This window comes from Cucurbita maxima, unplaced genomic scaffold, assembly GCF_002738345.1.
Source record: "Cucurbita maxima cultivar Rimu unplaced genomic scaffold, Cmax_1.0 Cma_Scf00006, whole genome shotgun sequence".
In the NCBI taxonomy this organism is placed as follows: Eukaryota; Viridiplantae; Streptophyta; class Magnoliopsida; order Cucurbitales; family Cucurbitaceae; genus Cucurbita; species Cucurbita maxima.
This window is the reverse complement of record NW_019272022.1, coordinates 5,308,894-5,321,955: the sequence shown is the minus strand read 5'-3', so window position 1 is coordinate 5,321,955 and position 13,062 is coordinate 5,308,894. Positions and strand designations below refer to the sequence as shown.

Genomic DNA, 13,062 nt, shown 5'->3' with positions numbered 1-13,062 from the left:
TTTTTTTTTTTTTTTTTTTTTTTTTTTGGCAATCGTTGTTTCTTGAGTATATGATTATGAATGCTGGGTGGGATTTTTAAGGATGTTTCCAGATGTCATTGACCTAAAAGGATAGCAAGGTTTTGTCATTATTGGTTTTATTAATTCTTCCAAAACTCAATAAAGATGAAAGGATGATTCATAAGCAGCTCAATCACCATTTAGACAACTAACTTTTCCACAAATTTATGAAATATGCTATTTATGTTGGTAATTGTTATTTTAATAAACTAGTTATGATTGCCTTTGTGCTGTAGGGATTGTTCAATTCAATAGCATATGGCCTGAATTCTTCAGTGCGGCGGGCAATTTGTGAAAGACTAGACCTGTAAGTATACCTGCTCCATATATTTTCTTTTCATTCTTGAATTTTTTCATATGGACATCCAAATACCTGTCTCTACTCCATTAGTTAATACCTGTCTCTATTGTAGTCGGTTAGGATCCTGGAACTCTACTTGGTATAGGATTGATAATAAAACCCCCCTTTCCCTCTGCCCTTCAGATAAAATGAACGAAGCTATGATCCTTCATTATTAAACTAATGTGTGTGCTATCTTTTAAAGCTATACTTTTCTTAAACTCTGTTGTACCGTCTTGTTACGGAGCTAATGTAAGAGATTTCGACTTTCAGTATAGAAATACGTTTGAACTTCATTAAAGAGTGTATTGTGGGCCAAGATGAAAAATGTCTGAATTATCATTGGCAATGGATAGTGATAGAAGCCGAAGTCGTGGTTTTCTTGGATAGTTTGAGTAACAAATCCAAATTCTATTGAGTATTTTAAAAAAACTTCATCTTCGAGTTACTATCTCGAGACTTTGGGCTTCAGTGACGGATAAGTTCAAAGAAATGAATTGAGAAAACTTTGCTTTTGCAATTTCCTTAGTAGTCTCGAGTCCCTGATACAGTGTGTCAACAAAAAAAGGAAAATGATTTTGATTGCTTGTTTTTGCGTATTTTGACCAGGTTTGGGCTTGAAAAACTTCGAAGATGGCTTCCCAGCAATCCAACGCTCCCAAACCAACAACAAGAAGGTGAACTGGTTCCCTTGAGAAGTCAAGATCAGCCTTAGCGAATTAGTTAATGGATGTGCCTTCATCGGCAGGACTTCCTTTACAAGACTTATTTCCTCCGTTTTTCCCGAGGGCATGTAAATAGGAGCTGAGCAACTCATTGCGCGTAGGTAAGCTAAGGACCATCCGTTCTGTTGATATGATTTTCATGATCGTTACGCGGGTACTGATATTTCACTGTTCTCTGATAGACATGATGATAGAGAATTTAGCAGTCTCTCAAGTGGTGGTCAGGGGTGGAAAATCGTGGATTATGAAGCATTGGATACTGAATGTGTAGCTGCCTGATCAGAATTCCTGTATGCTACTTTAAGCACCGTTCATTTTCAATTTATAATTGCTAAGCGTTCACGCAGATTTAATATAACACAACATAAACATTCTATTCGATGCTCGTCACTTTTTTTGCATATTTCTACTTCATTACAATATTATTGACTGCGAAAGATCGGATTAGCCACACGGTACAAATGCACCTGGTCACCCATCTTATTGTGTCAAATGCTTTGGAAATTTTGTCGTTACGTTTAGTAATGGATATTGTTCTAGAAAACTCTGATTTGACAGCTAATTTTATCTTGATTTGTACTTTGTTATTCAATTTAGTGGGATTCATTTGTGGCTTCTGAATAATCCCAATTTCCATAAAAAGGCATGTATCATCAAATCTCAGATCATTTGCAAGGTTGATTGCTGAGCCGCCGCAATCGCAGCACATGCTTTAGCTATTCAGTCTGGGTGGGACCGTGGCTCCATCTGTGGTGGCGATCGCTTCCTGTTGCAGATAAGCATGAGGTGGAAGCTGCCGTTTCTAAGAAGCCAGCTTTACAGATAAGCTTTTTTCACTCTGAATTAAATTCTTGTCCATTTTACATATTAGATTTTTAAATTTGTTTTCGACTAAATTACAAATCATGTCTTTTGGGCTTTGTTTCTTGTTCTGCCTTCCAAAATGAATTTATAAAACTTATTCTACCTACTTCTTCTCTATTTAGATTTTCACTTTTTGGTTAAAAAAAAAAAAACGACTGCCTTGGGTTTTTCAGATTATCTAACAAACCTTTTATTGCATCTTTTTCAACGATGTATTGCCAATGATTCAAGAGTTTTCAAATTCTTAACTAAAATTTCAAGATAAGCATGTCAAACAGTCATGACTCACAGCCACTAGAAATTATGTATCTTTAGATAAGAGATTAGGTTTCGAAAAATTGTAAAAACTAAAATAAGATTTTAAGATACTGAAGAAACTCTGTTTTCCCCTCCTGTTATTGACAAAGGTACAAGAGGATGTGAAAATCTTGAACCGGGATAAAAGCTGTGAGATATTCTTACTTTGACAGCTAGTATGCTGAAAGGATGAACAGAAAGCATCTAAAATAAGATCGTAAGTTGAGTTTAAACAATAAAAAGAAAAAGAACAAGAAAACTCTGGGAATGATGCTTCCTACAGTTTGAAAACTTGAGAAGACAGCTAATGATTGGGGAAAAGAATAATTATGCTCTAAACTAACTTCTTCCACACGTTGCACCACAAAGAGATTTGACCCAGATAAGCACTTTATGCTGTTTGAATGTCAAATCTAGTCAATGTCTTTTGGTCTGCTTTAGATTGAGAAAGTTATGTTGATTTTTCACATTTATTTGAGTATTTATTTATGTGCATCCTAGAAAAAGTCAGGTCTTCATACGAAATAGAAACGTAGACTCAAAGAAGCCCCTTTTGTCTCTCCAAGATTATCATCTTTTTCTTCATTCTGCTCTTAACCATCAGCCCCTTTTGAAATATTCCACAAGACTTTGAGTCAAATCCTAGCATTAGAAAGGTAGGGAAACTTCTGGAGGATAAGATCACAATCAACTCAAGGCCTTTCTTCCATTCCCTTCGCAATTCACACAATGAATAAGGTGAGTTTGTTTTGTCTGCACTTGCAGAAGGAGTTGGTTTTTTAAGGCATAATAACAGTAGAGGCGAGTGGGGCTGAGTTGGATACTTGTTCATGTGCTTGGTATCAATGGCCCATTGTCCTTTATCTTTTTCTAATTGATTGGACGTTTTTCATTGTTTTCAAGTGGTACGAGTGTTTTAACCAACAGGGCCTATTGGCTTGGTCTGTCAACTCCATGGCCCTACCTACTCTCAACTCTGCTTTCCTTCTTTCTCTTCCTTTCTTCCCAAACTTTGACCCTGCCGGGAAACTTAGCCAGAGCACATGCACTCAGATGTTAGGGCTCTCGGTTATGCCTTGGAGTGGACTCCATTTCATTAAAGAAAGCCTGACATGAAAACTAATAAATGAATGAGTAGCATGAAAAATTTCAGTCTAATCTTCACTCATTTTCGTAGTCATTAATGTCGTTCATAGGCATTATCGTTTAGTGCTTGGAAGAAGGGAGAAAAAAGAAAGTTTACTTAGTCACGTGGATTAAAACATATTATCTTAAGTAGGAGGTCGAAGGTCAGAATCTAAACCATGTTATTGCTTTTGTTTGGATGGATCTTCCACCTTGGTTTGATTTCTTTGGCATTTTTAGGTAAATCAAAATTTTAGTTGAGATGGGAAGGACCACTATAGAGACCCTATGTCGGTTGTGGTTGGGGTTGGGATTTGAAGGACACGACTCATAGTAATGGCTGACAATGTTGTTGGAACATATAGGTTCAAAAGTTCATGAATCACTTTCAGTCTCCCTCCCAAACATCAAACAATCCCAAAGAAGGGATTCCCCTTATTCACTTTACTCTTTTGAGGCAAATTTGTTAGATGAACAAAATTATAAGGTAAAGTTTCATGCTCAAAATATAACTTTTTTAGACCATGCTGATGAAGTGTTCGATTGTGCATAGTAAATACTTTCACCAAATTGTTTTAAAAACAATTGGAAAAATGAACGTGGTATATTAAAGAATCCAGTACGAATTGCAATATTAATACACTGCACTCAAGATGGGTGCAGGTAAAGGAAAAAAAAAAGAAAGGCACAACGTGGCCAATTTGGTAGCCAGATTGAGTGGTGGTTATGATGATGATAGAACTCCCACCGTTTGAACTCATCACTAGCCGAAATTATTTTATACGGGTTTTCCATTTCGAGTTTTCCTTCAATTTTAAAACATATTTATTAGGGAGAGATTTTATACATATAAAAAATGTTTGTAACGTCTTAAGTCCACTGCTAGCAAATATTGTCCTCTTTGAACTTTTTTTTCTAGATTTTCTCTCAAAGTTAATATTTTGTTCTTGATGAAACTATTTGATAACAAATCTTAAGTGCATGGGAGTCTATTTAGAGTTCTTTATATAATTTCAGGATCCCATGTGTGGCCTTTTCTTTTAATAAGACCAAATTGGTGTGCCAAATTGGAAGCTTTAGAAAAAGTTCTTGTCAGCCATTGATAAGTAGGTGAAAAAGAAAAATATTTGCAGTTTGAGAGAAAGATTTTAAATATTATCCCCAAAACGCACTTTAATTTTGCCCCCAACGTCCAACAAAACATCTCTCTCATCATTCTCCCGAGAATTGAAATAAATATGTAATATTCGGGGGTCTATTTTGCAATCTTGCATAATATTTGAGTTGTCAGTGCATTGCATAATCATCACACATATTTGTTTTAATATTAAAGAATAATCGTACTTCGTTTTAATATAGAAATGAAATCAATTAAGAGATACCTGTCGCCATGCAATTGCAAAATTCAAAATCTCTTCCGAGATTGGTAATCAGTTGTAGAATTTTCTGAAGAAAAATATGCAAGACAGAATCAAAAGAAAAAGGCCAAGAAATTTTTTTACAGAGTACTCGAAATTTATTAAACTAACATCCAAAGAGATGTGGCGTTCTTTTATTTAATTTTACCGCCTGTGAATGGCGGTTAGCGTCTAATCGTAATGACTTCGCCGCCTCGGCATGGAGGAGAAACAGCTATTTGAACGGCCAAGCGATCGCGAGGCGTCTTTCTTTGGAGAGTCCAGAGAGCGACGGAAAAGCTGTTTCATAGCCGAAATCAAATCCTCAGTCGGATTCACCGGCGGAATTGAAGATTTGAATGCTTTGTGAAACTTCATGTGCCTCTTCACCGCTTCACCGGTGGTAATTTTGCTCTGAGATCTGATAGATTCGTCCTTCACAGCCTCCGCACAGAGTCCACAAATCCAACGCCCTTCATACCTCTCGCGCACTCGAGCGATGTACGCTGGAGTACACTCCTCTGTCAATCCACAACACTCGCATTTTATTGACTCCACGTCGATGACTTGAGCGTTGTGCTGCGTCACCGGAATCGATTGCTCGATGCTTGCGATCACCTTCGTCACTTTCGCCGCCATTGTTGATTCTGCTCCAGCCGCCACAGAAATTCAGAATCAACAAGATCCGCGCGGTATTTCTATAGGAATATCAAATTAACAATCTAAAAAGAAAAAAAAAAAAAAAACGAAGATAACTTAACAATCAAACAGAAATTTACGCTTGTCTAGAATATTCTCTCCGGATGTTCGAATCGATCGTTCTTCTTGTGTCTGATAATATTACGGAAGATCTGACAAACTCCGGAAAAGGATGATTTGATTTGAATAAAAAGATGTGAAAGGATTTTGAATTTTTTGAATTCGAAACTCAAATCGGATCTTCCTTTATCTCTCCTTCTCCCACTCCCGCACCGTCACTTCCTCGCCGTCGATAAGCAGATTCCAAAATATCATATACATTTCAGAGCCTCAATTGGCTCCTTTTCTTTGCCTCTCACCGGAACCGGAAATTTGAGAGAACGGAGAAGGAAGACGAAGAAGAAAGCTTCTTCACTTACGTAAATGCGCTTCACTTTGGACTTATATAGCGACGGGGGCTTGGTTTAGAATCTAGACGTCCGAGCCACGAAACTGCAAAGTTATTATTAGTTTTTCTTTATATTATTATTCTTTTGTTATTTATTTTCTGAAAATTTTAAAAATTGCAGAGAAATAAAAAATTGAATTTTAAAAAATTAAAAACGAAAAAATTATATATTTACCTGAATTTTGATAAAATTGTTTAATATATAAGAATATCTATTTATATAGTCTATAAGTTCTAATTTCCATTCTAATATTTTTATTAATTAATATCAACTTTTAAATTTTGATTATTGATTCCACTAAGAGTTACTATAATTATATATCATGACAAAATTTCTCTTTAATTAAAATTTTAGAGGTTATTGACATTTAGAAAAATTGCATCATTAAGTTTATACCCTCACATCTAATAATATTTTTACTGTAATTTTAAAATAAACTTAAATTTCGATTGTAAGTTTTTAATAGAATTATTTTTAAATTCAATTGTTGTACTTTTAATAGAACTTAAATTGATTTCTACTGTAATTTTAAAATAAACTTAAATTTCGACCCAAAAAAATTAAGATATTAAATTACAAACAAATTTCGTAATTAGAATAAAATGAATTAATTTGAGACTAAATTTTTATATTGGTAAGAGTATTAAGGATAAAATTGGAAACAAAAGTAGGGGTAATATTGGGAAAATGAAGGAATATTAGTGGGAAGGGTTTGGGAACATTCATCATATTCATACGTTACTTAATTGGAAGGCCTTGGCTGTGTCCTCGTTTGTCTCATCTTCCCAAAATGCCACTTTGAGCCAGCTATCATGATAATGACTCTCTCTTCTCTCCGCCCTTTTTTTTTGTCCTCTTTCGTCTTTTCCTTTTTCTCATTTTCCTTCTTCCCTTACTCGCTTTCCCAAGCGCGTCCCCCACAATCGCTTATCTCCCCCAAAACTACAATTTTAACCATATATATATATATATATTAAAGAAATAGTTTGAAAAATAAAAAATAATTTTTTAAAAGGTTTTTAAGGGTTGATTTGGTTATATAATATAATAGATTAAAAAAACTCATATATTTATAGTTTAATTTTAAGAGTATTAAAAAACAAAATCTTCGACGATTTATTTTTGTTTAAGAAAATTATCTTCGTAAATACTAAAAAAATTATATTTTCAACTCTAAAACTAATTTTTTTTTTCAAAGATTAATATTAAAAGTATTTGTCATTTTTCTAAAGGGGGAAATTAAATTAAATTAAATTCATTACAATTTTAGCCTAAGACAAACGAGATGACGTGTATATGTCGAGCGTGAAGTGGTCGTAGTAGTAGTTGTGGTTCCCATAGGAAGTAGAACAAGTGGCGGCCCACACGTGATCGCAGGCATGTAGTGTGTGGTTAAAACGATGGCGTTTAGCGTATTCATGGGTCCAAAAGAGGGGCGTGGGCCTATTGAATTGGGCCACGCGGCCCATTCTTAATGAACGTTCTGGCCCAACAAATATCTGCCGTTTTTTTTTTTTTTGTAATTTTGCTATAAATACTGAAGCAGGTACAAATTACACACGCTTCAAATCTGTTTCTTTCCCTTGTCTTTTAGTTCCTACTTTCACCAAAATTTGGTTGCCAACTCAGCTTTTGTGCATTTTGAATGTTGATACGTTAATTTTACTTTTTCAATTTAATAAAATTAAAATCACTTTTTAATCTTTAAATTTTTTTATTTTGTCCGTTGGTATTTAACATGTTTATTAAAAAAATAAAATTAAAATGATTAATTAATATATTTTTGCTTTATTATTGGTATAAAATTTAAAAATTAAGTTGTCAAATTTTGAATGTTATCCGCTTTAACTCGTTACGTATCGTCGTTAGTCTCACGATTTTAAATGCATCATGTTAATGAAAAGTTGACATACCCTTATACAAAATATGATTCTTTTCCCTCTCTAACCGATATATCACTGTCAGCCTCACGATTCTCTGTTTTAGTCTGTTATGTATCACTGTCAGCCTTAGAGTTTTTAAACATATATGTGCTAGGAAGAGATTTCTACACAATTATAAAGAATGCTCTGATACCCTGTCCAACCGATGTGAGATCTCACAACAAATAGCACTCACATTCACTCTAACAATCGCCCTTGAAAAGCTGCAACAATAGTTACCCTAATTTATATGCACCATGACAATAGAAGTTTCAAATCATACTAAAGAAAAACTCGGAAACCAAATAGGAAAGCCACGAACATTTTGACTCAACAAAAGCGTTACAACATTACAACGTCCAAAAAGAAAATCGAGGTATTTAATAAAAAACGTTACAACGTCAAAAGAAAGATTGCACACATCTCGTATAGAAGGCTCAACGTGTAGTGTTGAAATGGTAAGGCTATTGTTCGATTTCTATGACAGTGTCATAAAAATTTATCTTCGAGTGTTCTGACGACGCTTGACATTGATCCCTATCAAATAAATAATTATTATAAAATGTTTTAAAAATTAATTACTACCATACCATTAAATCAGTAAAATTACGTAGGATTATTAAGGAAACAAAATTATACTTATAATTGATTTACAATAAAAACAAAAGTTTGATCATGCTGTTTTCAATTTTAAAATGTAGGTACCAAATTAAATTTAAATTATTAAATTATTTATTTTCGAATTGGGCCAAAGTAAATGGGCCGATTATTTTACACGTTAAATAAAAAAATAATAAAGAAATAAAATTCAATAATTAAAGAAGAATAGGTGGAGGCTTTATTTCAAATCCCAATTTCGTGCTCATCTGTTTAATTTGGATTATAAAAATAAAAATTGAGATTTTTTATTTTTTTATTTTTTTATTTTTTTATTTTTTTATATTTAAAAAAAGAGAGAGAAGTCAAATTGAGTGGCGAAGGGCTTAATCGTCATTTTGAATTTTATATCTTTGTGGTGGTGCTGGCTGCTACTGGTATTAGCCAAGGAGGGTTTCTCCCACAGAGAGAAAGGGAGGGAGGCAGAGAGACTAGAGAGATAGGCGGAGGGCGGAGAGAGAAGTGGGAGAGAAGATGAAATTCTGAAAGCTAATAGAACACTGAAGAGAGAGTGAGATAGTGAGAGAGAGAGAGAGACTTGCGAAGTTCGAAATTGAAGATAAGAGTTAGTCCTTATCTTTAATTCTTTAGCCTTCTGACTTCTGACTTCATCCGATCCGTTTCCATGGATCCTTTCGATTTGTTTCGGAAAGGTAAAGAGAAGTATATTCCTCGCAACTGGTTTTCTAATCTATGGATTCATGTTTAGGTCGTCGCTGTGTACAGTAGCAATAGCAATAATTCTGTACCTAATTTGGAAATTTCTGTGATTGATTTCTTGTTCTTTCTGATTGTTCTGTGCATTGAAATTACTGAGATCTCTTTAATGTCAGTGTGTAGTTACGAGATTCTGAATCTTGTTTTATCCTATTCTGATTTTCTGGCTAACGATATACTTGTTACCTCAATTGTAAAGTTTGGTAGTTTATGTTTATGGTCAGGTTCAGATTTCTAGTTCTACAGGTAGTTGTGTACTTTATCTTGTTTTTATTCTCGTTATGAAGTTTGTTGTTGTTTTTTTTCCCCCTAATTTATTTTGATGTAACGAATGTCACGTTTTCCTTCATACCAATTGTAATAAATGTTTTCTGCATGATGTTTTTGGCTTCGGTATTCCCGTTGCTCGTACTTAGCTGACATGAAGTGTTGTCTGGTAATGTAAGTGTATGATAAATTCATGAACTGAATGGTTACTTTATCCCATTTCTATCAAATGAAACTTGAAAGCTTGAATTACTTGCAAGACTTCTAGTTTGAACGATATAGTTTCTTCTAGTTTAAACTATCCATGCTGCAATGCATAATTTTTCGTGGGGATAATTTGTACAGTTTCTAAATGGAGATTTATTGAATATTTGCAGTTCATTTCATTTCAGAATAGGATGGAAATCAGTCCATTTAAGTTTACTTGACTTACTAACTAGTCGGATGAAATGAAATCATATTTTGTAGGTTTTGGTTGAGGCTACAAAAAGTTGAGCTTTTCCCTATAGAATTTTTTCAAATACATGTGAGCGTTCTATTTCGTGTTAGCAAATAATGTATGTGTCCAAGAAAGGAACGAAAACCTTTGAGGCAAAACAAAACATTGGAAGCAAGGTGACAGCTTTGAATCCAAATGCTGCTGAGTTCATTCCCTTCTCCCTCAGAGCATCTCCAGTTGGAAGTAGCAGTGTGCCAGACTTGACAGCAAGATTTTCTACTTCTGGGACATTGGGGAAAGCTGTTCTAGATCGGACTGAGTCGTCTGTATCAAATAATTCTGATGATGAGGCCCGCCAGTTCTGGAGGCATCAGCTCCCTGATGATATCACACCTGATTTCAAGTCAATGGGAGAAGATGAGAACCTATCTCTTGGAAATATTTCAATGGCAGGCCTGTCCCTGCATGATGACAGTGAAACCTCTTTATTCGCTGCTAATATTGGCAGTGAATATTTGTTGAATGATCAGCAGGATTCAAATCTAAATCACTTTAATGGGAGTCAATTTGCTGATAAGTTTAGATTTTCTTCCGCTTATGGAGAAGATCCATCTTCAGCCAGTCTTTTCCAAATTTCAAATAAACCTTGGCAGAAGCCAGTTCTCAATAGCAATCAACCTGTTAGCGACGAGCAGCACCTTCCTTATCACAACAATTCCGGGAGGGGATTAGCCATGGATGTATTGGGCAAGCAAACAACAATGGATGAAAGTGATATTCTGAACCCTGTTGAGTTTCTGGCTTTACAGTTCCCTGGTTTTGCTGCTGAAAGCCTCGCAGAAGTTTACTTTGCTAATGGCGGTGACTTAAACCTGACGGTTGAGATGCTCTGTCAATTAGAGGTAAGTTGACTTTTTTAAGATGCGAATAAAGTAAAAACTCAATTACAGGTCAGTTGCCTTTCGAAGGCATCAAGTGGAAGCAACATTTCATCTTCAAAACATTTTTACATTTGACAACTTGTTTTTTATTCGATGGTTTTGCGGGTATGTTAATTTAAGTCATAACTTTCATAGGTCATGTAACATCTTGAGCTCACTTGCCACACTCTTTATTCCTCTCGTGCGTGAAAACTGTTACTGAGGTTAACTGTGCTTGAGTGAATTTTTATTTGTCATTTCTTGATATTACAAAAATCTCTTATTAAAGTCTACGAATGCTTGTTCTAGTGGTATAGCTATGTGAATCATAAACATACTTTGCAGAATAGGGGTAGAGAGTTTTCTGGTGACATATAGCACAATCTGAACTAGATGATCTGGTAGAACCTTGTCTTCATTGTTATATAAAGAGATTGTCAGCCAGCACCATACTCTTGTTATTTTTTGTATGACTGTATATATTACTATGTAGTTATCATACTGTACTCTTTTAAACTGTAGCTTCAAGTTGATGGTGAGATAAGTCAAAGCCTGAATTCCAAGACAGTGTCTGCCCCCAATCTTAGTGCAGTGGACTTTCCTGCGCTTACAGTGTCAGGTAATCAAAACGGTCATCCAAAATTTGATGGGGCTGATCTCCAACAAAGTAGCAACTCTTATCTCTCTTCTGATAAGGATGGAATGCTTTTCTTCAAATCCAGCACCGCCCCATCTAGAGGTGCTGCAGATTTTGCTTCCACTGTCAGGAAATTGGCATCTCAGGATTCTGGTATGTGGAAGTACAATGGAAATGGTTCTGCTGATGATTCTATTGGCTCAAGTAGAAGCTCTCATACTTTAGCTAGCAAGTATACTACTGGTGGTCATGGGAAAGACACCTATAGTGAGAGGTTGCTACACCGAGGTTCAGCTCGGGCTGCTCCTGTTTGGCTTGAAACTGGCGAAGCAGTTGGTAATTGCATAGCTGTCAAAATTCGTTGTCCTTGTTGGGATATGATGTGAAACTGAATTTTGTACGGGTTTCTGCTTTAACAATATTAACTTGGCAGGAAACATGTATACTGAGCAGCGGGAGGAAGCACGTGATCATGCACGGCTGCGAAATGCATATTTTGAACAGGTGTGTAAGAAAGGTTGTTGGTTCTCTCCTTTGTGCTCCCCCGCCCACCACTCATATTTGACTCAGGTAATTACGCTCTTTTATCTAAATAGGCACGACAAGCGTACCTCATCGGTAACAAGGCTTTAGCGAAGGAACTAAGTATGAAGGGACAATTACATAATATGCAAATGAAGGCAGCTCATGGAAGGGCCCAAGAATCTATTTATCGGCAGAGGTTTGTTTCCCATCTTGATTCGAACAAGGTTGATGCAGGTGAAATTTCATGGTTAATTTTGATTTCCTATTATTGTCATTCTTGCAACAACTCTGTGCTCAAAGATAATTTGGAGAAGGTGTATCAATTCATATCCTGAAGAATGTTATATCTTTGATTACTTGGACTGAATCATCCTATTGTTTTGACATGGCTCTGATCATTCAATGAACGGTTCAAAGAGTGATGGCACGCTTTTCTTAAGACTTGCACAACGACTACAGGAATTTTCTGAATTGCTTGATAACTCGCTTACAGTTCATTCTGTTCTTCTGTTTATTGATGTGTACGGTATTTCTTCAGGAATCAAATAGGTGCAGACAGTCCAGGAAATGGAAGAGGACACGAACGCATGATCGACTTGCACGGATTGCACGTTAGCGAAGCGATTCATGTCTTGAAGCACGAGCTGAGTGTGCTGAGGGGTACTGCCAGGGCCTCCGGACAACGTCTGCAGGTTTATATTTGTGTTGGAACAGGACACCACACCCGGGGCTCCCGCACTCCTGCTAGACTTCCGGTAGCTGTACAGAGATATTTGATCGAAGAGGAAGGCCTCGACTTCAGCAAGCCTCAACCAGGGTTGCTCAGAGTTGTGATTTATTAAACCATGGAGGGAAAGAGCTCAGTGAAGTGCAGTAGTTTTTTTTTTCTTTTTGACAAAAAAAAAAAAAAAAAAAAAGCCATGAAATCATACTTGTGATAGTCATCATGTTGTTGTATCGCAAATGGTCAGGGTGGGGAAAAGCTTATGGAGGCCAAAAGGAAAAAAAAAAAAAAAAAAAAA

General features: G+C 35.7%; 3 protein-coding genes across 8 annotated transcripts in view; 2 read left to right on the top strand and 1 right to left on the bottom strand.

The window, feature by feature from the left end:
* LOC111481066 (G-protein coupled receptor 1-like) overlaps nucleotides 1-2,142 on the top strand; it is a 5,340-nt gene extending 3,198 nt beyond the window's left edge. For 2 of the 4 annotated variants that reach the window (XM_023126376.1, XM_023126373.1), the window contains 3 exons: nucleotides 297-367; nucleotides 1,010-1,226; nucleotides 1,308-1,528. In XM_023126376.1, the coding sequence (XP_022982144.1) occupies nucleotides 297-367; nucleotides 1,010-1,115 (177 nt within the window). In that variant the 3' untranslated portion in view covers nucleotides 1,116-1,226; nucleotides 1,308-1,528. Of the gene's footprint in view, nucleotides 1-296; nucleotides 368-1,009; nucleotides 1,227-1,307; nucleotides 1,529-1,768 lie in introns of those variants that run through there. The other 2 variants (XM_023126375.1, XM_023126374.1) reach the window with 2 other exon arrangements.
* Nucleotides 2,143-4,815: 2,673 nt separating this feature from the next.
* On the bottom strand, nucleotides 4,816-5,947 carry LOC111481029. Its single transcript, XM_023126305.1, has 2 exons — nucleotides 5,588-5,947; nucleotides 4,816-5,506 (listed from the first exon to the last, which is right to left on the bottom strand). Exon 2 carries the CDS (start codon nucleotides 5,445-5,447, stop codon nucleotides 5,001-5,003), a length of 447 nt encoding a protein of 148 aa, XP_022982073.1. The 5' UTR covers nucleotides 5,448-5,506; nucleotides 5,588-5,947; the 3' UTR covers nucleotides 4,816-5,000.
* Nucleotides 5,948-8,887: 2,940 nt separating this feature from the next.
* Nucleotides 8,888-13,023, top strand: LOC111480447 (polyadenylate-binding protein-interacting protein 7). 3 transcript variants are annotated; one of them, XM_023125490.1, is made up of 6 exons: nucleotides 8,888-9,188; nucleotides 9,988-10,860; nucleotides 11,401-11,851; nucleotides 11,949-12,019; nucleotides 12,112-12,236; nucleotides 12,458-12,805. In XM_023125490.1, the coding sequence occupies exons 2-6, from the start codon at nucleotides 10,075-10,077 to the stop codon at nucleotides 12,477-12,479; spliced, it is 1,455 nt and encodes a 484-aa protein (XP_022981258.1). In that variant the 5' UTR covers nucleotides 8,888-9,188; nucleotides 9,988-10,074; the 3' UTR covers nucleotides 12,480-12,805. The 3 variants fall into 3 exon arrangements, with proteins under 3 accessions (XP_022981258.1, XP_022981257.1, XP_022981256.1); XM_023125489.1 differs by having other exon boundaries at nucleotides 12,112-12,274; nucleotides 12,458-12,539; XM_023125488.1 differs by having other exon boundaries at nucleotides 8,893-9,188; nucleotides 12,579-13,023.
* The last annotated feature ends 39 nt before the right edge of the window (nucleotides 13,024-13,062 follow it).

Bases quoted from the DNA above. Each gene is read 5' to 3' on its own strand.
- LOC111480447 (XM_023125488.1), top strand. From the start codon at position 10,075: ATGTATGTGTCCAAGAAAGGAACGAAAACCTTTGAGGCAAAACAAAAC. The intron at 10,861-11,400 runs GTAAGTTGACTT...TTTAAACTGTAG, and splicing joins AGATGCTCTGTCAATTAGAG to CTTCAAGTTGATGGTGAGAT. The intron at 11,852-11,948 runs GTAATTGCATAG...TTAACTTGGCAG, and splicing joins TGAAACTGGCGAAGCAGTTG to GAAACATGTATACTGAGCAG.
- LOC111481029 (XM_023126305.1), bottom strand. From the start codon at position 5,447: ATGGCGGCGAAAGTGACGAAGGTGATCGCAAGCATCGAGCAATCGATT.